This window comes from Mollisia scopiformis (assembly GCF_001500285.1).
Source record: "Mollisia scopiformis unplaced genomic scaffold LY89scaffold_33, whole genome shotgun sequence".
Lineage (NCBI taxonomy): Eukaryota > Fungi > Ascomycota > Leotiomycetes > Helotiales > Mollisiaceae > Mollisia > Mollisia scopiformis.
Window position 1 is genome coordinate 601658 of NW_017263613.1, and position 20916 is coordinate 622573.

Genomic DNA, 20916 nt, shown 5'->3' on the forward strand with positions numbered 1-20916 from the left:
TCTGTTCGCTCGTCCTGTGCCACTTCGCGAACTGGGACACTCGATTCACACACTCTGTGACGGTCGAACTGCTTCATCGTCAGACTTGGCCGTCGTGCACACTAGATCATCTGCTTGGCTGCCTTCTTGACTTTGAAGTAAGTCCAAGTCCGGAGGCTGACCGTCCCTGCTTGGCGCGAATATTGTTTTCCTTACCTCTTCTTCTTCTTCTTCACCAACTTCCGCCGCTTCAGCTCTTCGCAAGTCCTGAGCAACGTGAGCAAATCAGCGACCAACTCGCGCGGCAAATCTGTGCCGAGTAGATTCATCGTGGACCCTTCTACGGCAGACGGTTCTGCATGTCGGCGCAATAAATCTGCAGCTGCAAGCATCCCGCATCAAAACCCCAAGTCACTTACTTCTCTCGCTCACTTCTCGACTGTCCCCCACAAGCTCCTGCTCCGGTGCAAAACCTGTAGCACAGTACCGGCAGACGTGCAATTCAACTCTGCACGTCTTGTCGATCATCATTCTCTTCTGCAACCATTTTCCATTTTGGACTTCCTCTCCCTCTGTTACATCATGTCCATGTAACGAACATTTCTGAACCCCACGTACGTACGGACGACGTCAACCCGGAAGCACGACCACCTGCCTTCCTTTCCCACGAACACAGGAGAGCTCATATTCGCAGTCGTTTCGTCAGTAAGCAAGAAGATCTTTTTCGAAGCTCGTTCATAGACTCAAACATTTCCGTTCGTAATCAGCCATCTGAAGAATTATTCGCCGCTTTCGTACAGTTGGAGACCGGACATCATGCCCTATACATTGATGCAACCACTCCCTCCCAATTCACATCACGATATTCTTGCCGCAACTCTGCACGCAGATTCTCAATCGTCGGCGAGCTCGAGTTTCCCGTCCTCTCCAGAATCCCGTCCATTCGATCCTCAAATTCCTATACCAGAAGAAGAAGAGACCAGTAGTGAGGCAGGAAATGAACCAATTACTCCAGTCGAATCGGACAACCCACATGCGCATCCCTTTTCGAAATCAATGGGCGAATCGAATACAAAAGAGCCTGCTTCTGTGCACAAGTCCACGCCTTCTCAGCCCGTGGTCCTGAAGGCTACCGCGACCCCGAAAGCTTCTACGAGCAAGAGCGACCCGGTACAAATTCCTGCAGTCAAAATTCCTAAATCCCCGATGCAGAAAACGCCTTCATCTGCCGAAAGGCCTTCCGCTCTGAAGAGAGCAATGTCTGGATTTATGAAGAAAACCTCTATCCAGCCCCTCACCCAGCTTGACGGAGGGAACTTGTCGAGTATCAGTCCGTCCGATCCGATTTCAAGCAGGGAGCACCGCCGAGAATCCGTCAGGAGAATGTCTGGGACTATCAACTCCTCCCCAACAACTAGGTCGAATAGCCCTCCGTCCCCTAGTTCTCCAGCGGATGGCAAGTCACGTCCTCCGTCGCAAGCCGGGGAGCCAACTCATGCGGACTTTTTTGCCAACAGTAGAAAGAAGAATCGTTCATCGACTGGATTTGGATTGCGAGACAAGTTCTCGAGTTCCAAGAACAGACACTCGGGATCCAACGAGAAGGATAGCCTTCAGCAAGCTCGCCGCTCCAGTCGTGCAACTAGTGTCGACCTCGAATCGGCACCTCTTGAAATTGCTCCACCAGTAGATGCGAATGGTGCTCAACTTCCGGCTCGAGAAATATGGCCCACAATAGCCGAGATTGGCACTGGGGTGAAGGCTCGCAGGATGAGCTTGAGTCTGCCCGATGATTTTGTGGTAGAGGTTGGAGACTTGTATTCTGAATATAGTGACCAGAACAAACTTGGTCTGCGAGGAAAGACACTCGGGAAGGGTGCCACTGCCAACGTTAGACTGGTCATCAGGAAGGGCCACTCATCCGAGCTGTATGCCGCTAAGGAGTTTCGCAAGATGTCCACCAAGGAAGAAAACGAGGAGTATGAGAAGAAGGTAAAGTCTGAGTACACGATCGCAAAGAGCCTTCACCATCCCAACATCGTGGAGACATATCGCTTATGTACCCACAATGACCGCTTCACCCAAGTAATGGAGTTCTGTAGCGAGGGCGACATGTTCAATTTAGTCAGCCAGAAATACTTATCCAAAGAGGACCATCTTGTGGACCGCGTTTGTTTCTTCAAGCAGCTAGTTCAGGGCCTTAATTATCTTCACAAGAACGGAATCGCTCACCGAGATGTCAAGTTAGAGAATATCTTGATTACCAAGGATAGTAAGCTCAAGATCACCGATTTTGGTGTCTCTGAGGTCTTTGCTGGCCAACACCCTGGTTTAAGATCGGCTGGAGGTCAATGTGGAAAGGAAATGGGAGAAGTGCGTTTGTGTGCTCCTGGAATGTGTGGTAGTGCCCCATACGTCGCTCCAGAAGTGATTGCGAGGATAGGTAAGGTCGAAGCAATCTAATCTTTACGACGACTAACATTCTAGATGAGTACGACCCACGTCCACTGGACGTCTGGGGAGCTGCCATCGTAATGCTTTGCATGACCGCCAATGGCGTATTATGGCAAGAAGCCAAACCAGGAAGCTCACCGAGATACGACGACTTGGTTCGTGGATGGGAAAAATGGAACGGGAAGCATGTCGAAGACGCCACGATCACCGAGATGGACTACCCCAATGTCTCCTTCTTGGACCGGTGTATCAACCCGCCGGCTTTGAGACGTTTGCTACTTACAATGCTGAACCCCAACCCAGTAAAACGTGCCTCGATGGCTGCCGTTGCGAAGAACAGGTGGCTTAAGAATGCAGAGTGTTGTCAACCTAATAGCAACGACGATCCAGCTCAGACCATCGACGCTTCGAAGTCGCGGACTAACTTGAAGAATCTGGTAAAGGTTGTTCACCACAATCATCTTCCTCCACATCAACACTTCGGTCACAAGCTTGTGCGCCTCCCCGGCTCCACTGACATGTAAAGAAAGCCATTTCCTTTGTTCCGTGCATACCTTGCCGCATTGCCGTGATTTAGCGGGCGTAAATGGAGCATGTTCATACGGCCAAGAGGACTGGATGTTTTCTTGGAATTCATATTGGGTTGCAGGAATGAAAAATTGAAGGGTTCGTTTGGAGTTTGCTGCTAGGAAACATTCAATGTCTTCCGGAACCTGCTGTATATGGGCGTGGAATGGGATGTGCATGACTTACAGGTGGGGAGTCTGGGTGCTTTCATTCAGGAGATAGGGATGTGGTGGTACTATCCTCCCTAGGTGTACAGTGAGAAATGAGGTCATGCATGCATGCATGCTTCAGTTGAGTTGACAGAATGGCTTCTGCCTTTTGTTCTCGGCAGCCATTATCGCAGGAAGCCAGATTCCAGACACTTTCTCTGAAAGGGTTTGAAATGATAAATACATATACAGAGCGAAGAGATACCTTACAAGCTCACCGAGACTGCGACGAGGATTTTGGCGACTCTTGCAGACCTGGTCGAGTAATGAAGACTATATATTGTCTTATCAGCAACAACGAAGAGCGTCCTCACTAGACAAACATTGTGCCTTCTGTATATATGTCTAAGAAGCAGTAGACCGGATGATGAGTTTGATTACATTGTTGAAGTTTTGCTGTTCACTCATATATTCAGAACTGCTCTTCATGGCAGATTTGGACTTGCTTCGACTTAATCCTGTTGGTGACAAGTTTATAGCACAGCAGCTGGTGAGTGAACTCTATTCAAGCCAAGCTTTGCTATATATCAGATCCCGGTTCCATACAACCCTCAATACCCACTTCTGAGACTGGGAATAGTTCCCTACAAATTGACAATCTTTATCTCAAGGCCAACCAAACCTGGACGCTACTCGGTCTGATCAGATTCGCCTCACTGCCCCTCCAGATCCGATGTCAGTCAAAGGTCTCTCAGCCATACCGGGCCGTTGAACGCCACATTCAATTGAACTCCAACATCAGAAATCGCAAGATTGCTCCGTTCTCCACCTCTGGGGCAGCGATCGTGGCGATGGCAGGCCCAATACTGGGTATTCTTGCATTGCGGTGGCAAATGCAGGGTATCCGGGATGCCAATCATCTCGCAATGTGAGGACAATTTCAAGATATCGATGACCGGGGACAGCTTGCCCCCTTGAGATCTCTGCCTCGCTTCCATGTCTGGCCCCTGCGGAGGCAGGGAATTCTTTGCGAATGAAATGAAGGCGAGGCCGCAAGCTGGCGCGGTCGAGGGCGAAAAATATTAAGTATGATTGTGCTTGGGACGGGAGAGAGAGCGCGCCTTGAGATGAAATTGAGACGGAGATGGAGGGTAGCATCGTGGTAGCATTGAAAATGAATCTCCTTTAGTTTTCAATCCCTATATACCACGACCCCGTACAATAGCTCGAGTACAGTACAGTGAAGTAATTTTATTTTAACTAGCTTGAATACTGATTACTTGCTTACGGGACCGAGTCTTGCGTGTAACCTCGAGAAAGCAAGCATCCGGATTTGCAAGCAGCCATTCGGTACGGAGACGGTACCTGATCTTTATTACACAGCACCAGAGAGAAAGAAGCTTCCTCAGAGCTCCACAACCCACCAACGCGTCGTCGCTCTGCTGTTGTCCAACACCACGAGCTGGCTACCTTCGCAGGCCGGTGAGCCTGGGGGAGGCTTCAATGGCAATAGGAGACCTGACGACTCGTTTGAGAGCGAAGTTTTCCCGCAGACATTCCACCGCATCAACCATTTCCAAGTCGTCCGTTGACGGTGAAGCCCAATCCAAAGCACCTCCACCCGCCAGCCGGAGTCTCAAATCGCGCGGTAGCCGTATGAGTCGGCGTCCATCGTCGACCATTGGCAGCGCAACGATCGAAGAGAACGAGAAGGAGAAGGAAATCGGGAAAGATGTTGCTGTCCTTAGTGAGGCTGCTAGGGTTGAACCTGATGCCGCCGCCGCCTCCGCCGAACAGCAGCAGCCAAAACTAAAATACCAACCCAGTAGCGATCTACAACTACAAGCACCTTCATCCAAACTTCTCGACTCCAACAGCATCGACGACAAACTCAAGCACGACAGCATCTCCACCGTCGATTTCCCTACACCGAATACCGATATACTCCCTGTGCGAGAGGAGGACGAGGATGAGCTTCTGGCAGCGGGTAGAGACGAAAACATAAACAGCAGCATCCATTTTGCTACACCTACGTATACTGCGAATTCTGCCAGCAATTCCAAGCCAGAGCTATCCAGACGACAGAGCTTGCTGCCATCTCAACAGACAAGACTGATCAAGACCCTCCTGGAGACCGACCTGCCCTCGCAATCGCGAGCTGCGACCCTCGATTACTTCACCAACCAAGGTCCTTCTACGATAAGTGCCAACATGGTGAGCAGGAAGATATGGGTCAAGCGCCCTGGTGCATCGGCAACTCTGGTTACGATTAATGAGGACGATTTGGTGGACGATGTGCGAGACATGATCTTGAAGAAATATGCCAATTCTCTGGGACGAAGCTTTGACTCGCCGGACGTCACTCTGAGAATTATACCCCGAGAGCAAAGGCAGGAGAGGACTCTGGGACCAGAAGAGCCAATGAGCAGAACTCTGGATGCCTATTTCCCTGGAGGTCAGACTGTGGAAGAAGCTTTGATCATTGATGTCCCTCTACGGAGAACACCCAAGCCAAGTCCTCAACCCCAAAATCGATATTACGATGAGCAACGACCAGTAGAGACAGGATCGGACTATTTTCCTCCCATGCCAATGCCTGCAACGTCTTCACCACATCTCCCAGCTGCCCTACCCGGTGTCAATGGCCAAGCTGCTAACCACCATCCGGCGTTGACAACACATTCTATGTCTGTCTTGACCACTGGCCATGTTCCGGCACTTCCTTCTCCAGGCAGTACTGCTAGGCGGCATCACCGGGAAAGACCTCGCATTGGACGCCAGCATACTTCTTCACCTACGGTTATCAATGGCTCCATGCCACAGCCAGCAGTGAACAACGGTATGCAAGCAACGTATGGGAGAACGCGATCAAGAACTCACTCCAGTGCCTCAGAACATTCGACTGCTCCTCCAGCGGCCCCTCCTTTACCTACCCCTCCTGCACCATCAGTCCAACCTCACGACCTAGCATCACAGATCCAACGTGTTGCAACACCACCACCTCGAATCTCTTCACCACGTCCATTCAACCGAGCGAAGAAGTTGAAGAAAGCCAACGGCGACCATCCATCTCTTCCAGCCGGCATGCTCAATGGTGCTGTTCCTCCAATCAATGTTTTGATCGTGGAAGATAACATCATCAATCTAAAACTTCTCGAAGCTTTCATGAAGAGATTAAAAGTCCGATGGCAAACGGCGATGAATGGCCGAGAAGCAGTCAACAAATGGAGAGCAGGAGGCTTCCATTTAGTGCTTATGGATATTCAACTTCCTATCATGAGCGGTCTTGAAGCCACGAAAGAGATTAGGCGGTTGGAGAGACTTAATTCAATAGGCGTATTCAGTAGCAGTGCGTCGTCGACAGCTCCAGAGCAAGGACCAGATGAGCCATCTGGAGAAGACAAGCTACCCAGTACGGTGCTATTCAAAAGTCCAGTCATCATTGTGGCTCTTACTGCCTCGTCATTGCAATCTGATCGTCATGAGGCCTTGGCGGCGGGTTGCAATGACTTCTTGACAAAGGTATGACACCTAATCTTCTTACCCATCTTTGGCTACTCCGCACAGTTACTATTTAGTTATACTAACCTCTAATAGCCTGTCAACTTCGTCTGGCTAGAACGGAAAGTCATGGAATGGGGGTGCATGCAAGCTCTAATAGACTTTGACGGCTGGCGAAAATGGAAAGACTTTTCTCAGCAGGGCAACCATGAACCCGAGAAAGAGAAGGCTGGGAAATCAATCACAGCAGCGAAGAAGAAGAAAGCGAACAGAACGAGTCTGGGAAGCAATCCGGGAGGGAGCACGAGTAGGCTTGCTGTTCACGAAGAGGGCCCAGAGACGGTTGCTGTCTCCTAAATTATCCTCACCTGTCTAAGGGGAAATGCTAGTGTGGCGGAACTCGGGTGTGTTAAGTGGTTTGGGCTGGAAGGTCATGTTCGTCCGTTGCGTTTCAGCGTGCATACGTTCTTTTCTACTTTTCCTATTGTACGGCTGGCTTTTTTGGTCAATTAAGGAAGGATACCTCGCATCTTACAAAACGGGATTGCAATACACATGCTAGGGAAAACTAGCTGGCGTTAAAAGTGGCTTTTTGAGTTTGGCGTTCCGGATGGGTAATTAAGTCGTTTTGTGGATGAGTGGAGGTAGTGCGAGTAGGAAAGAAAGGATGGTAATTGAGGCGATTGAGACGAGAGACGATATGAACGACGAATATACGACACCGGGAGCGGAGGAGAGGAGATGGTAGTTGTGTATAAGCGGGTGAGTGCAATGCATATAGCAGCATACGAGAATGCTATGGCATCCAGTTTGCAGCCTACTTCTGGTTCTACAATTTCTATGTGCGAAAAGCTCTTCCAATGCAGGATCAGCAAATACAAGCAATCAACCGCCGACTCCGTGATGTGATGTGAAACAATGGTCAAATGTGGAAAGTAGCTCAGTCACGAAGTGTGTTCATGGCAAAAGAACTGAATTCGTCTAGTATATCTAGTCATTTTTACTCGCAATCTATGCAACCCATCTATGCAAGCGTACGTTATTAAAGGATAGCTCTCAACCAAAGCATCTAAGCCAGAGTCTTGACCTCGCCATCCTTAATCTTACCAGCCCCAATCAAGCGCTTGACCTCACCAGACCAGACACCCTTGATCTCATCCGCGATTTTCAAGCCGTTGAGTTTGCCAGCCAGAGCCGCAGTCTCTTCCGCATCGAGCTTGCCTTGAACCAACTCGACATCATTGAGAACGGAATCGATCGCTGAAGCGGGAGCGTCGCCAGAAACAAAGTAGTTGGCATCCTTGACACTGCCTTTCAGAACACGTCTGTTCTTCTTGACGGCTGTCTTAGCTGCTTCTTTGGCCTTCTTGCCTGATTCCTTCTCAGCCTTAGCTTTTTCCTCTGCTTCTTTAGCGGCTTTGGCTTCGGCCTCCTTGGCGGCTTTGGCGTCTTCAATGGCCTTTTTCTCAGCAGCTTCCTTCTCGAGACGCTTCTTGTTCTTGTTGGCGCTGGCTGCTTGACGGAACTTCTTGATACGTTCATCACCGGCCATGGCGTCGTCAACTAACTTTCTGAGACGAGCAACATCCTCGTTCTTCTTCTTCTTGCGGGCATTGTTGTTCTTTCGCTCCATGTGACGCTTCTGGTCACGGTTCTCGTTGTCATCGGGGACATCCTCATCTTGGTACTCGAATGATCGCCAAGAATCAAAGTTGTAGAAGAAATTGTAGAAATTCTCGACATCCTCCTGAGCGCTGTTCTCGTCGCCGAACTTAGGCACGGGCTGGACACGAGAGAATCGACCTTCGGCCTTGAAGACGTTGCTCCACAGCTTGTAGAATTTGCCCTCCTTGAGTTGCTTCTTGGTCGGGGGTTCAACATCGGCGTGCTCGTCAACGGAATCGTATTGGCGACGCTTGACAGGATCGAGGAGGATCTCGGTAGCCTTCTGAATGCACTTGAAGAAGCTGTCGTCCTCGGTGCTACCAGCAGCTGCCTTCTTGTCGGGGTGATGGCGAAGAACCTTCTTGCGGTGGGCACGCTTGATCTGCTCCTCGGTGGCTCTGAATCGGTGCTTCGAAAGACCGAGGACAGCATAATGATCTTGGCTCTGGGGGATATGTTAGTATGCTCCAAGAACAATGGTATATAGATCACACACCTTCCAGTCCTTAGCATCACGGGAGAGCATCATAGGGTCTTCTGGCTCGCTGATCTCCCCGGCATCATCGTCTTCGACCTTCTTGACATTTTCCTGGGCTTGAATACGGTCATCCTCGGAGAAGGTGCGCTTGTGACGGGCACGTCGTGCGTGGGCGAGAAAGTGAGGTCCAACGGGTTCGATGCTGCGTTGTGTTGCTGCAGTAAGGCTTCCGATTGCCTTGAAATCCTTCTCTGCAGACCACCCCTCAGGAAGAAAGGGCAGTGGGAGAGATACTTGTGTATGAGTAGCCATTGTAGTCTAAAGTGACGCAATTTCAATTGACACTCGCGAACGACTCTTGACGGAGGGGGTGGCTTGACAATGAAGCGCAAGAGGGAAGAGGTTGATCCAGATTCTCTGTATTTGGCCCTCGAACGGCTCGCTGATATATTCGACGAATTTGTCGCCTGTCTTCTTCTGACTCTCTGACAGGGCTATGCAGGTATACTTACGGGAGTAACCTGTCTGATCTGCGCAAAGTTGAAGAGCATCGTTCAAAGAAGCTGCAAAAAAAAAAGTCAGCCTCGGACAATATTGGTCTAACCGTATCTGGCAGCATATCGATAAGGAATAATTTTGATTGACAGCAACCTCCCCTGAAGCTACCATCTCGTACATTTGACAAGGCAATCACATTGGTTCTGCTAGATTTAAGCCTCTTCCTTATATTGCACAGGCTTCGAATTTCAGCTTTCGACTTTGTCAACTCCGCATCATCTCCTCTCTTAAGATTGTGTTGACAGCCATCAACATTGTACTGGTCCTTTCCATCTGGTGCACTTGGTACGTTTTGGTCTCCCACTTTCTATAGCAATGCTTCTTCCCTTGTTCAGTATCTTGTCTCAAGCGATCGATAACCTTGGTCTCGTCGTTGAGGCAGAAGTATCTGCATCATGAATCTTGTTATTGCCGCGCACGCGGTCACGTAAATATCTTTTGTGCTTTATGAGAAGGCGTTCTTCAATCTAAAATAAATTGGAAATGCCTCTCAAACTAAATGCTTAACGCCTCAAGGCTCTAAACTCGAGCGTGTAGTTAGCATAGAAGGGGCAGATTGACATTGGAAAGTCGATTGACCGAGTCTCAATGACAAAGAATCAAGTGTTCAACCCTCTTTCCTGGTGCTTGTAGCATCTATACTAAGTAATACAGATGCCACTGTAAAGCCTTCTGTCATTCGCAACAAATGTGGTTGATTTTGTCTTGAAAGTCACTGGGACATCTATTCAGTAAAGAGCATCACGGTATCATTCTTGCGCTTCTTGTCATATTGGAGGTATCTCGAAGGGACCTGGTTTATTATCATTATTTTCTCTATCAGCCCCAATGTGTCACAAAGCACGCTGCATTGGTATACTGACATATCTGCAGGTTGAAACCATCGAGAGAACTGATCAAGATGGCGTTGGCAGCATACAGACACCTACTTCGATCAACAAGAATCGCTTTCCATGGTGAGTCGGACTGATGTCCTCTTTCTCTCCACTTAGGCACGAAAGTGAAGGGTCATTACTCACACATCACAGGCGATGTTGCAGTCCTTCATGCAGCTCGACAGGAAGCACGTGCAGGATTTCGAAAGAATGCGGCAATGAGTCCTGATGATCCAAGCCTTGCTTCGGCGATCGCACATGCAGAAGATGTTGCGAGATTCCTCAAGGAGAATGTCGTGCAGGGAAAGCATGAAGGGGAGGACAAATACAGTGAGGACCCCTTCCTCCTTTTCCATGAGGAGACCTTGAAACTCGAGCCCACAATCATGTGGGCTGCCCATTGTCTGATGATTTGATTTATGCTCCTCGATTCCCGCTGGCTAATTTCATACAGAACTCCGCATACATGAACACACAGAACGAGGTGACAACGATACTGTGAAGTTGTCAAACGGGAAGACAATAGTCATTGATGGGAAGACATGTGCAGATCGATAGCACTATAGCAAGCCTTCTTTGTACCTATAGCTGCATGGGTGGAGTCTGCATGTTCGAGACGAGGTGTACACTAGTGAGGTGTCGTTTGTTAGTAATCAAAATCTGGGGAGCTGTTGGGACTGTACGTGTATGCTAGTATGATGATTTTTCCGACCAGATCAACGAAAGGAGAGATGTCTATTGAGCTTCATACTTAAAGGGCATAAAGTCAAACAATCTATTCTCGAGCGCCCAACATTGTCTGATTATCTCACTCTCGTCAGCCTCTTGAAACTTTCTCTAGCAAAGCGACTACGACATAGACTCGGAATTGGCCTTGATGGCCTCAGAAAACGACACTAACCTACTCCACAGGGAAGAGCACTGTCGGTGGGTCCAGGTCGAAGCCTGCGTAACAACTAGGCATGACAATTACTTTGAAAGAGGTTGACTATACATTCATAGATTACATGCCATCACCCCTAATGCTGAACCAAAAGTTGAAGATTCGGGTATGTCTAGAATCCATTGCTATGCTAATCGCTGAGAATTCCCTGGTATGGTCTTAATCCCTATTTTCGAACTCCAAACTCCCGAGCAATGCTACTAAACAATTCCAATCAATTTCCAGCCAAGCTAGCATACGGCACATCACTAGCACCCGGAGGTGCAGCAACTGCAGACATACTTGCTAGGTCATCTTTCGGTGGGGCAGCGATTGCTCCTTGTGAAGTTCCATGACTGTTGGATGGACCCGACGAAGCAAATGCAGAACGACCTTCCCGCCCAGTGGCTATTCTCTCTTCCTTGTCCATAGTTCCAATTGGCTTAGGTCTTCCCCATTGTACCCTCAACGGGCATCCCGCAATCACAGCTCTCCCTTGCAAAGCCTCCGCAGCTGCTTCAGCAGACTCTCTCGTAGCGTAGTTGACAAAGGCACAATGCGACATGTGCGAGCAGACCAATGATCGGAGCTTTCCGTAGGGAGAGAAGAAGTCTCTAATCTTAAATTCCGGAAGATCGTCCTCAACACCTGTGACAAACAGCGATGTAATGGATTGGTCGGCTGGTGGCTGGATATCTCGCGGTCCAGGAGGTAATTGTGCCGCGCTTGGGAACGCTCTTCCACCTCGTGCCCCGCCTCTTCCTCCGCGCACTGCACTCCCCCGAGTACTTGGCGAACCCCTGCTATCTCGTGTTCGTATCGGACCCGGCCCATTCGACGCAAGTGCAGTTGACGTCGAGCTCTCTCCTCCAGCACCTTCACCATCTGCTGGACCGATCCGTCGCTGCTTCTTGAAATAAGGCTCACTGTTCGCCAATCGTCGCAATAGTTCCCGGGCTTTCTCATCGGTCTTCTCATAAGCCTCTACTCCTCCCCTGCCATCTTCAATCTCTTTCTCATGTTCTTGCGCATAGTACTCCCTGTTCACCGCGCTCTGTGGTCCTGGAGCTACCATCTTAAGCGCTGCATCACGTACTACAATTGGTAATCCGAAAGAGAGATCGAGCATGCAGCATTGGCAGCAGTTCTTAAGTCGAGCGCAAGTGAGACAAATATTGGTTCGTTTGCTCCGTGAAGTTCGATCCGCTTTCCATTTGAATACTGTGAAGGGTCGTGTGCATATTTTGCATTCTGCGATCAAGTTAGCATTGGTCTCCAAGTATTGTATAGAGCAGATGACTGAGGCGGATAGAATGATACGGGACACAGTGATCATCAAAGAAGGGAGTCTAAACACGTACCTTCTCCGTAGTCTTGTTTGATCATTTGTACATAGGGATTATCTGGGAGACAGTTCTCGCAGACGGAGGGGAAATCGGTGGTTTCCCAACCAGAGCGATTCAGATCTTGCTTGATCTGAGGAGGCATGATCGTTAGAGAGCTGTTCGATGAGTTTATGAACGGTGCTGCTGTTAATACTGTTCTTCAAGGTGTGTGTGACCGTCTTCGTGGAGAGCACAGTGCGGTGGTGTGGTTTGAGATGTGATGTAGATGAGGCTGAGGGGCAACATTTAAAATCACATTCAGGATATTTCTGATTAGTCAGGATCGCGTGACAAGGCTGGTGCTCTAGATATAAAGTATTTCGCACAATATATTAAGTTTATATTTAATAATTTTTATTAACGACGTAGAATAGCTTCTTGATAAGTTAAAATTGAAGTCTAATTAGAAACAAATTATGTAGGAGGGTGTAATGTTGGAGTCAGTATAAGACATTTTGATGTTCTCGAGTGCTAAAATCGGCGAGGAATTTCACAGATAGAGAGGTGCTTCCTAATTGCCGACGGAAACCCCTGCCAAGTTGCCCCTTTCCCGCAGTCGCGAATTTCCCAACTGCATCTGCAGGTTCGAGGCCTCGACAAATAGAAGTATACATTTTCCCCATAACCTACCTTGCAAAGGCCCAAGAAAGACCATTGAAACTCCTGCAAGCAAGTTTTATGACATTAGATTGAGAAGAGAGAGAGGCTCCAAAGCCTCGAACTCGTATTCGTGATTCTATACAGACTAAGCTCTATTGGGCACTAGCGGTTCCAGTTAATTTCGTAGTCCTGACGGTTTCCAAAATAATTGAATGCGCTTCAAGAAATACATAAACTCACGATCATTCCACTTCTCCCAAAATTTCGATTCTCAAGTCGCTCCCTTCAATTCTACCATTCGCTCCTCTTCAACAGACCTTCTCCATTATCTCCCTTCACAATGGCGCCATCCAAACTCGAGACCGAGGATCACTCCCGCGATGCTGCTTTCAACAAGGCAATGCACAAGAACTCCTCCAATGCTCAGGGCGGCTTCAGTGCTATGATGAAGAAAGACAAGGCCGCCCAGAAAGCTGCTGTTGACGAGTATTTCAAGCATTGGGACAACAAGTCTGCAAAGGACGAAACCCCTGAGATCAGAGAGGTACTGCTGCGCAACTCCTGACACATGTTTATACGCTAATATACCCTTTCCTCCCAGGCACGAAAAGCCGAATATGCTACTTTGACCAGACAGTATGTATTTGTCCCATATCTCTAGTCGACCTGTACTGATCGTAACTAGCTACTACAACTTGGGAACAGATCTCTACGAATATGGCTGGGGCCAATCGTTCCATTTCTGCCGTTTCGCATACGGTGAACCCTTTTACCAAGCGATTGCCCGTCACGAACACTATCTTGCAGCGAAAATTGGGATTAAGGATGGCGACAAAGTCCTTGATGTTGGCTGCGGCGTAGGTGGACCTGCTAGGGAAATCGCAAAGTTCACGGGTGCACATATCACTGGTTTGAACAACAATGACTACCAGATCGAGCGAGCCACCCGCTATGCGCAGAAGGAAGGTCTTGCAAACCAATTGAACTTTGTGAAGGGTGACTTTATGGTACGTTCTTCTTTCCCATAAATGATGCTCTGTTGCTGATGCCCGACAGCAAATGTCATTCCCCGAAAACTCCTTCGATGCTGTTTATGCTATTGAGGCAACAGTTCATGCCCCATCTCTCGAGGGCGTCTACAGCCAGATCTTTCGTGTACTCAAACCCGGCGGTGTATTTGGTGTCTACGAATGGCTCATGACTGACAATTACGACAACGACAACCCACACCACCGCGAAATTCGTCTTGGTATCGAGCTTGGTGATGGAATTTCGAACATGGTCAAGATATCGGAGGGTGTTGCAGCCATCAAGGCTGCGGGTTTCGAATTAGAGCTTCATGAGGATTTGGCCAAGAGACCAGATGCCACTCCATGGTACTATCCTTTAGCTGGTGACTTCAGCATGATGGGTTCCATCTGGGACTTCCCTACGATTGTGAGAATGACCAAATGGGGCCGTGCTATTACGCACAAATTCGTCGGCGCTTTGGAGATGGTTGGTATTGCACCTGGAGGAACTCAGAAGACCGCAGACAGCTTGGCGATTGCTGCTGATTGCTTGGTCGCTGGTGCCAAGGAGGATCTTTTCACGCCGATGTACTTGATGGTCGCGAGGAAACCCAAGGCGTAATATATTATAATGGGGCGTATTGAGGGAATGCTTCATGGGATACGTCCTGTCTGAAAGTCATAGATATTCTACTTTTCTGTGTATAGAAGAATAGGGAGTGGCGCTTTGCGTGGCGAATGTCCATACTGAATTGACGGATCAAGAGCATAATGGGGATGGTGGCTACTTAATATTATAATACAAGATACAATGAACCGAGAGTTCAGAGCACGTTTCCCTTTTCTGCTTCGCTTTCGCTGTTTCCCGGATTCGGTCGAGTGGCCGCCCACATTTCAGACATCGGACTTCCTTCTGATCACTCAGACAGCCACGTCGTTCATTTGGTGCTTTGGCTGATCTAGATGCACTCCAATGTAGTTCCAATCACCGCGTATGAATCGCCAATTTTGTTATTCGTTGCATATCGCATGGACCTTTTTCCCGAAGTGGCAATTTTTGTCCCCCACAAAAGCTTCTGGCATATGTTCAGGCCTGACTTTTGGGCTTGTACCACCATCTCTTGCATTTTACCCAGCCTATGTTGCATGTCGCAGTTCACCGATGTCAGAATTCGGTAATAAGTGTATTGTTCACTCCCTATTCAAGGTAGCAGTGCCTTGGTCACCCTTTCCGAAAAAATTGGGCAACGGCAGTGGTAGTAGGGGCCTGTATGAGAGATTTATACCCCGCAATGCCCAAGCCCTGTCCAGGATCGATGATTGGAAACTTGTTTCGTGGAACTAATCAGCCTGCTCTATCGTTGAAGGGGAGGCCTAATAAACTTTCATTTACAGAACATCCTCATCTGATAGCGAGACCGGTTCTTCACAAACATAAGTCACGGATTGAAGTATCTCATCTCCAATATTATCTATCTTTCTTGATTTCTATCTACGAACTCTCCTCTTTGAATGTCAACTCCATACGTTGTGGCCTAAGCGGTGATAGCACAGTAGCACGCGGACGAAACACGAGAGGTCAAACCACCGCAGGCGCTGGCATAGGTCGGTGTAGGGAGAGAAGGAGTCATGAGATACTGGCTGCAGAAGGAAGTAGCGACGGCAGATTTGCCGAGTATGCCACGAAGACAATTGTCTTTTTTGCACGCGGCCGGGGCTGGTTGAACAGGAGCCGGTGTGGTTGTTGATGTCGTGGGGATAATCTGCGTAGAGATGTCCAAAACGGTCGAGACATCGACGACTGTCGATAGAATATTCTGTGTAGAGACGTCTAAGACGGTCGTGAGGATATCCAAAGTTGAGATCACAGTGGTCCCCACGCAAGAAGCTGTGACTGTAATGACTGATGCAGACGCCGTCAGATAGATGGTCGAGGCGGATTGAGTGATATAATCACTATTCGTGATATAAACAGTCGAAGCTGGCTGCGTAATGTAGTCGCTATTCGTAATATAGACGGTCGTTGTATTTGTGAGATAAACAGTTGACGCTGACTGCGTGAAATCAAGTTCCGTAGACATAGTGACTGTCACTATTGATGCTGAGGCGGTGATCGTGACAGCAGGGGCACATGAAGAAACCGAGAGGGAGCTGGGAAGTAGGCTAGAGGCAATTCCTGACGACGTAGCCGAGGAGCTTGGAAGCACGCTCGAGAAGGAGGAAGAGCCAAGCATGGATGATGTAGCTGAGGAGTTTAAAAGTATGCCCGAGGAGGACGAGCTAAGTAAGGACATCGTGACCAATGCAGAGGTAGAGCTCAAAACGCTTGACCCAAGGCTTGATCCCGTGATACTCATACTGGATGACGTGGAAGTGGACTGAGAACTGCTTGGGCCTGTAATTTGTACCGTGAGACTCGTGCTAGACAGCACTGAAGAAGTCGTAGTAGGAGCGCTGCCAGGGGTTGAACCACTTGTAAGTGTATTTGAAAGAGGGGTGGCAACAAGATTGCCCCACACAATGTTCATGGAGATAGGCAAAGGGGTTGCGTATACAGTAGGCTTAGCGTTAGTACTTGCGAGAGAAGAAGCATAAAACGCCGGGTTTCCATTGTAGAGCATGTCTCCTTCTGCATCCTGACCAAATACCTGTGCCTGTGCAGCTGTGCCGCTGCAGTCGAAAGCTTGTGTGCTGCACAGTCGATTAGCAGGAATCTCTTGTTGATAATGACTTGGAATTTTGCTGACTTATCAATATAGCACCAGCCGCTCTTGTATAGAGTAAACCCGTTTGGAGTTACGGCTGCAGGATATGCCGTCCATGTCGCTATACCCTGACCTGCAAAGAAGTACCAGGTATCACTGGAACCGATGTCACCCATCAACAAGCCATTGACATAGACATACAAATGACCAAGGCCACTGAAGTTGGTGTAGGAAGGCTGAACAGCAGAGTTGGTAGACGTGCCAGTATTTCCAATTGTCGTGGTCGGGGTTGAGCTCGTTGGGGATGAGCTTACTGACGAGAGAGTCGAGCTTGTTGATGAGAGCGTCGACGAGAGAGAGGATGACGTAGCAGGCATGGAAACCATTGAACTGCTTGAAGTGGATGTGATTTCAAAATTGTGAGCTTTGTAAAGAGTCACCGTGTCAAAGATAGTGTTGTTCGCAGACCACAACCCATTAACCACCCAGTGAGTGCTGTTAAGGAATTCCAGGGTTGTCCATGCATAATCCAAAGCCTGGTTATAGGCAGTGTAAGGCATAATTGCTGAAGGAGTGTCAAGCCCGCTATTGACAAGTCAGCATACAGTTTGATAAGGTCCAGGAGCTGAGGAGCTTATTTGGGGAGCTCAAATGCATCTTGTTTGATGAAATGCTCCCGGAGGTGATCCCGAGCTCTCCTAGAATGAATTCAGGGTAAGAGCAGTATTTGACCTACGCAAAGTGTCCACCAGCTCCATTGGTCAGGTACATCGGAGCTTTAGGATTATTGTAACCATTTGGATCAATAATGTTGTTATAGATCGGTACAGTCCTGTCGTACAAGTGAGAATGTCCGTTGACGTAAAGATCAACATTGTAGGTATAAAACAAAGTTTCGAAGGCCGTAATGCAAGGAGCGCAAATATTGCTCGAGGATGAAACATAGAAAGGTCTGTGACCCAAAACGATGACCCAGGGCGTTAATGTTCGATTAACCGAAGCAAGATCGTTGGTTAGCCAATTAATCTGCTCGTTGGCGGTGGTGCCAAAAGGACCACCAAACGCACTGTCAGGAGCCACCAAGCCATTACCGCCATTACCCAAATCTGTCTCGGTACTTATGTGAACGAAATGTGCCATGCCGTAGCTATAGACAGATCAGTATACACTTTTAAAAAGGATCCAGGAGCCGAAGGGGTCATCCGTAGAATTGAACCATATCTCCTTTAGGGAGTAGCTCCTGGGGATGTTTCGAAGATCTCGGTTGATTGTCATAAATACAAAACAAAAGCGGAATTTAACGTACTCGTAGGAATACCACATGTTGCCGACACCATTAGAAGGGTTGCTAGGCATACGCCAATGGTTCTGATAGCCAGTAAAGTTTGTCTATACATCGAATTAGCCTGACCTTCGACTAGATCAACCACAGCCAGCCTAGGATAGACGAGCCCAGCAGCTCAACTCTCACAGCTACCAGTCACATGCCCTGATACGCTAATAATTCTCCTGTATACAAAGCCAGAAATGTAGTTCCACAAGATTATCGCCTAGGCGATTAAACGAAACGGACACACAGCTCGTAAACCTGCTAGCGCGAAAATATTCGAAATGTAGAATCAAACGTGGAATCGGCTTACCTGGCCGACAGTGCATGCTTTGGTTCCAAGATTGTCGCAATTAGTTTCGTGATTTCCTGGATTTACCATATATCTAATGCCGCAAGGACTGGTCAGCATCAAACACTCCTCTAGTGACAAAACATGGTCACCAACGCTTTTTGTGATGTGATAGGCTCCAACTCATCAAAGAAGGCGTTCAGGATGCTTTCTGTCAACAAATCAGTACTAGATATCTCGATGGGAAAATAACGTATTCAGAGGTCGAGACTGCTAATTTCGAGAGCATATAAGCGGAAGAAGCAAGAACACGCTGACGCTAGAGAGCGTTCGAAGCTCTCGTGAACCAGACGGGAATCTGAAAGATTTGTTTGAGACGTACCATAGACGATGGTGTACTGCGCCAGAGCTGATCCTGTGGGAATCTCGCCTGCGGCCTCTTCCTTTGCCCAAGCATCCGCATACGCGTAGTCTCCGGCTATAGACGAATCAGCATGTACTTTTGATAGAGATCTAGAGGGCGAGGCGCTCGTCCGAGGACCTGGAGAACATCTTCTTTGATGAGTAGCTCTAGAAGATGTCCCCGAAGATTTCAGTTCCTCGGACGAGTACGAAACCAGGGCGGAAGTTGACTTACGATGGACTACGAACTCGTAATCGTTAATCATCTCTGAAAGAGCAGCAATAGTGGTTTGTTCAGTGGGTCCCAGAGGATCATCTGCCGCAAGAATGGATGAGCTCAAACCGAGGGCTCCGAAAGTACCCATGTCGATAACAACACCGACTGTGTAAGGTGTTGCATCACCTGCTGCACGTGCAGTAGTGAACGTGTATGGAGTAGTAGCGTTACTGTATTGGGGTAGGTAGTAATAAGTTGTATACGATGATAGTCCGGTAATATTAACGTGATTATTCCACGTTAAAGATGTAGCGTAGGTGACAGAGACTGAAGAGCTGGCGGTAAGGTCGAGATTGGCAGGATCCGTGCCATAGGAGACGGAAGGATTGGTGAGTTGTTCGAAGGTGTTCCAGGACACTGTGAGAAGATATAGTTTAGTAAAGGTTTCCAATTGCAATTGGGTGCTCACATACCCATCATGGCCGTTGGGCCTTGGTATGCAAGTCGAATCTGCACAGGATCGGTTGGGAGGTTAACAGCCTCGTAGCCATCAAGATACTGGGCACCATTGTACTGGGCAAATGCACCCATCATGGCTGTGCCAATAACAAGAAGTTGAACGAGGGAAGGCATGACGGCTGATGCTGTATCTCTTGACCATCTCGGGTGAAGGTAGGCACCCCTCCTTATGTTCATTGAGATGGACTCAAGGGTCCAATGTGGTGGACATGCAGCTCCTCACATTTGTTGCCGCACGGATCGAATATACGGAAAACTTACGCCATTTTCAGCGGCAGCTTCTTGAAGCAGCAGAAACATGCTCGGGGCACTTCTGAATCTGGCGATTCGTACTCAGAATGATGGTTTGCCGCATTCTAGAGCCATCATGCAACAAATAAAGGCAAATTAATAGCGCCCCAAGCATCCTGTGGGAAGTGGTCGAAATGACACTGTCTCGCGGGAAAAGGTAATAACGTTGCTCACTCGAGCCCACGTGCCCTCTGATACCACCATCGTCTCTTGTCTCTACCTCCCCAACGGATGAGAAGATCAGGCAAGATAGGACCAAAAACAACTAGTGCGATACGGCAGAATACACTTTCTGAAGCACTCGAAGACAAAATAGCAGCATATATAGAATAGGCTCGACTTTGTCACTACAAGAAAGAAGGAGCAGCGTGACTGTGAGGGTTGACGATGCTTGGCGGGCAGTCTGATGGCCATGCCTACGTATGTTCGTTGCGGTGGCTGCATCTGAGACTCCTCGCTCGAAAGAAATAGGTAGGTGGGCGCGCGCAGCGAATACCACACGTGCTCGATGCTGAAGACTCGAAAAGGAGGAGAAGCGGCTCCTCTCCACCGCATCTTGCACGTATTTCATTGTGAAGGCTGGTAACGGCAGTAAAGTGATACATATCGCCAGCATTCGACGTGCGTGCGTTGATCGTTAGGTTAGTAGACAAGCCGAGGGTTCTGCCGCGATGTCACTCATCTTAATTATCGTGCATTGATTCATCTTACCGGTCTCCTGTGTATCTCGGCGGCTGAGACTTGGTGGTGAAGATGCAGGTACTTTGCATTTGCATTTGCAGCACTCAGCACAGCGGCACCTATTTTTGAGAACGTGCCATAATTTTCGATACTGTCCAGTACTCGCTAATTGTCACCTGGTGGTACTGTAGTGCAATCCGTTACCTAGGTACACGACAACACGACACAACATGGCGAGATCTTAATACAATTTAACCGCGGGTCTTAGGGACAGTCTAGGCTTTTTCGATGACAGCCGGGCTATTCTAACTACGCGAAAGCGGTGAAAATTAAAGTTTT

The 20916-nt window shown here is 48.5% G+C and overlaps 7 protein-coding genes across 7 annotated transcripts; 4 read left to right on the forward strand and 3 right to left on the reverse strand.

Moving 5' to 3' along the window:
• Window positions 1-1185: 1185 nt before the first annotated feature.
• Window positions 1186-2957, forward strand: LY89DRAFT_600026 (Pkinase-domain-containing protein; the record flags this gene model as incomplete). Its single annotated transcript, XM_018210132.1, has 2 exons — window positions 1186-2422; window positions 2467-2957. The coding sequence occupies 2 exons, from the start codon at window positions 1186-1188 to the stop codon at window positions 2955-2957; spliced, it is 1728 nt and encodes a 575-aa protein (XP_018062728.1).
• A 1043-nt stretch (window positions 2958-4000) lies between these two features.
• LY89DRAFT_702026 (uncharacterized protein) lies at window positions 4001-7007 on the forward strand (the record flags this gene model as incomplete). The annotated part of the gene is made up of 3 exons (XM_018217229.1): window positions 4001-4077; window positions 5027-6671; window positions 6747-7007. The coding sequence occupies 3 exons, from the start codon at window positions 4001-4003 to the stop codon at window positions 7005-7007; spliced, it is 1983 nt and encodes a 660-aa protein (XP_018062729.1).
• A 601-nt stretch (window positions 7008-7608) lies between these two features.
• Window positions 7609-9339, reverse strand: LY89DRAFT_789173 (DnaJ-domain-containing protein). The gene is made up of 2 exons (XM_018223230.1): window positions 8812-9339; window positions 7609-8760 (listed from the first exon to the last, which is right to left on the reverse strand). Exons 1-2 carry the CDS (start codon window positions 9103-9105, stop codon window positions 7720-7722), a joined length of 1335 nt encoding a protein of 444 aa, XP_018062730.1. The 5' UTR covers window positions 9106-9339; the 3' UTR covers window positions 7609-7719.
• A 901-nt stretch (window positions 9340-10240) lies between these two features.
• On the forward strand, window positions 10241-11070 carry LY89DRAFT_343731 (uncharacterized protein). The gene is made up of 3 exons (XM_018206870.1): window positions 10241-10307; window positions 10380-10556; window positions 10681-11070. The coding sequence occupies exons 1-3, from the start codon at window positions 10253-10255 to the stop codon at window positions 10782-10784; spliced, it is 336 nt and encodes a 111-aa protein (XP_018062731.1). The 5' UTR covers window positions 10241-10252; the 3' UTR covers window positions 10785-11070.
• LY89DRAFT_659483 (uncharacterized protein) lies at window positions 11014-12919 on the reverse strand. The gene is made up of 2 exons (XM_018212517.1): window positions 12510-12919; window positions 11014-12399 (listed from the first exon to the last, which is right to left on the reverse strand). Exons 1-2 carry the CDS (start codon window positions 12634-12636, stop codon window positions 11384-11386), a joined length of 1143 nt encoding a protein of 380 aa, XP_018062732.1. The 5' UTR covers window positions 12637-12919; the 3' UTR covers window positions 11014-11383.
• Window positions 12920-13178: 259 nt separating this feature from the next.
• On the forward strand, window positions 13179-14976 carry LY89DRAFT_789176 (sterol 24-C-methyltransferase). The gene is made up of 4 exons (XM_018223231.1): window positions 13179-13677; window positions 13735-13769; window positions 13819-14140; window positions 14190-14976. Exons 1-4 carry the CDS (start codon window positions 13474-13476, stop codon window positions 14763-14765), a joined length of 1137 nt encoding a protein of 378 aa, XP_018062733.1. The 5' UTR covers window positions 13179-13473; the 3' UTR covers window positions 14766-14976.
• A 2294-nt stretch (window positions 14977-17270) lies between these two features.
• On the reverse strand, window positions 17271-19677 carry LY89DRAFT_600076 (Metallo-dependent phosphatase; the record flags this gene model as incomplete). The annotated part of the gene is made up of 8 exons (XM_018210136.1): window positions 17271-17433; window positions 17585-17995; window positions 18155-18237; window positions 18489-18561; window positions 18624-18678; window positions 18850-18945; window positions 19105-19503; window positions 19560-19677. Coding segments are annotated over 8 exons (1398 nt in total), but the record flags the coding sequence as incomplete, so codon positions are not given.
• Between the last annotated feature and the right edge of the window lie 1239 nt (window positions 19678-20916).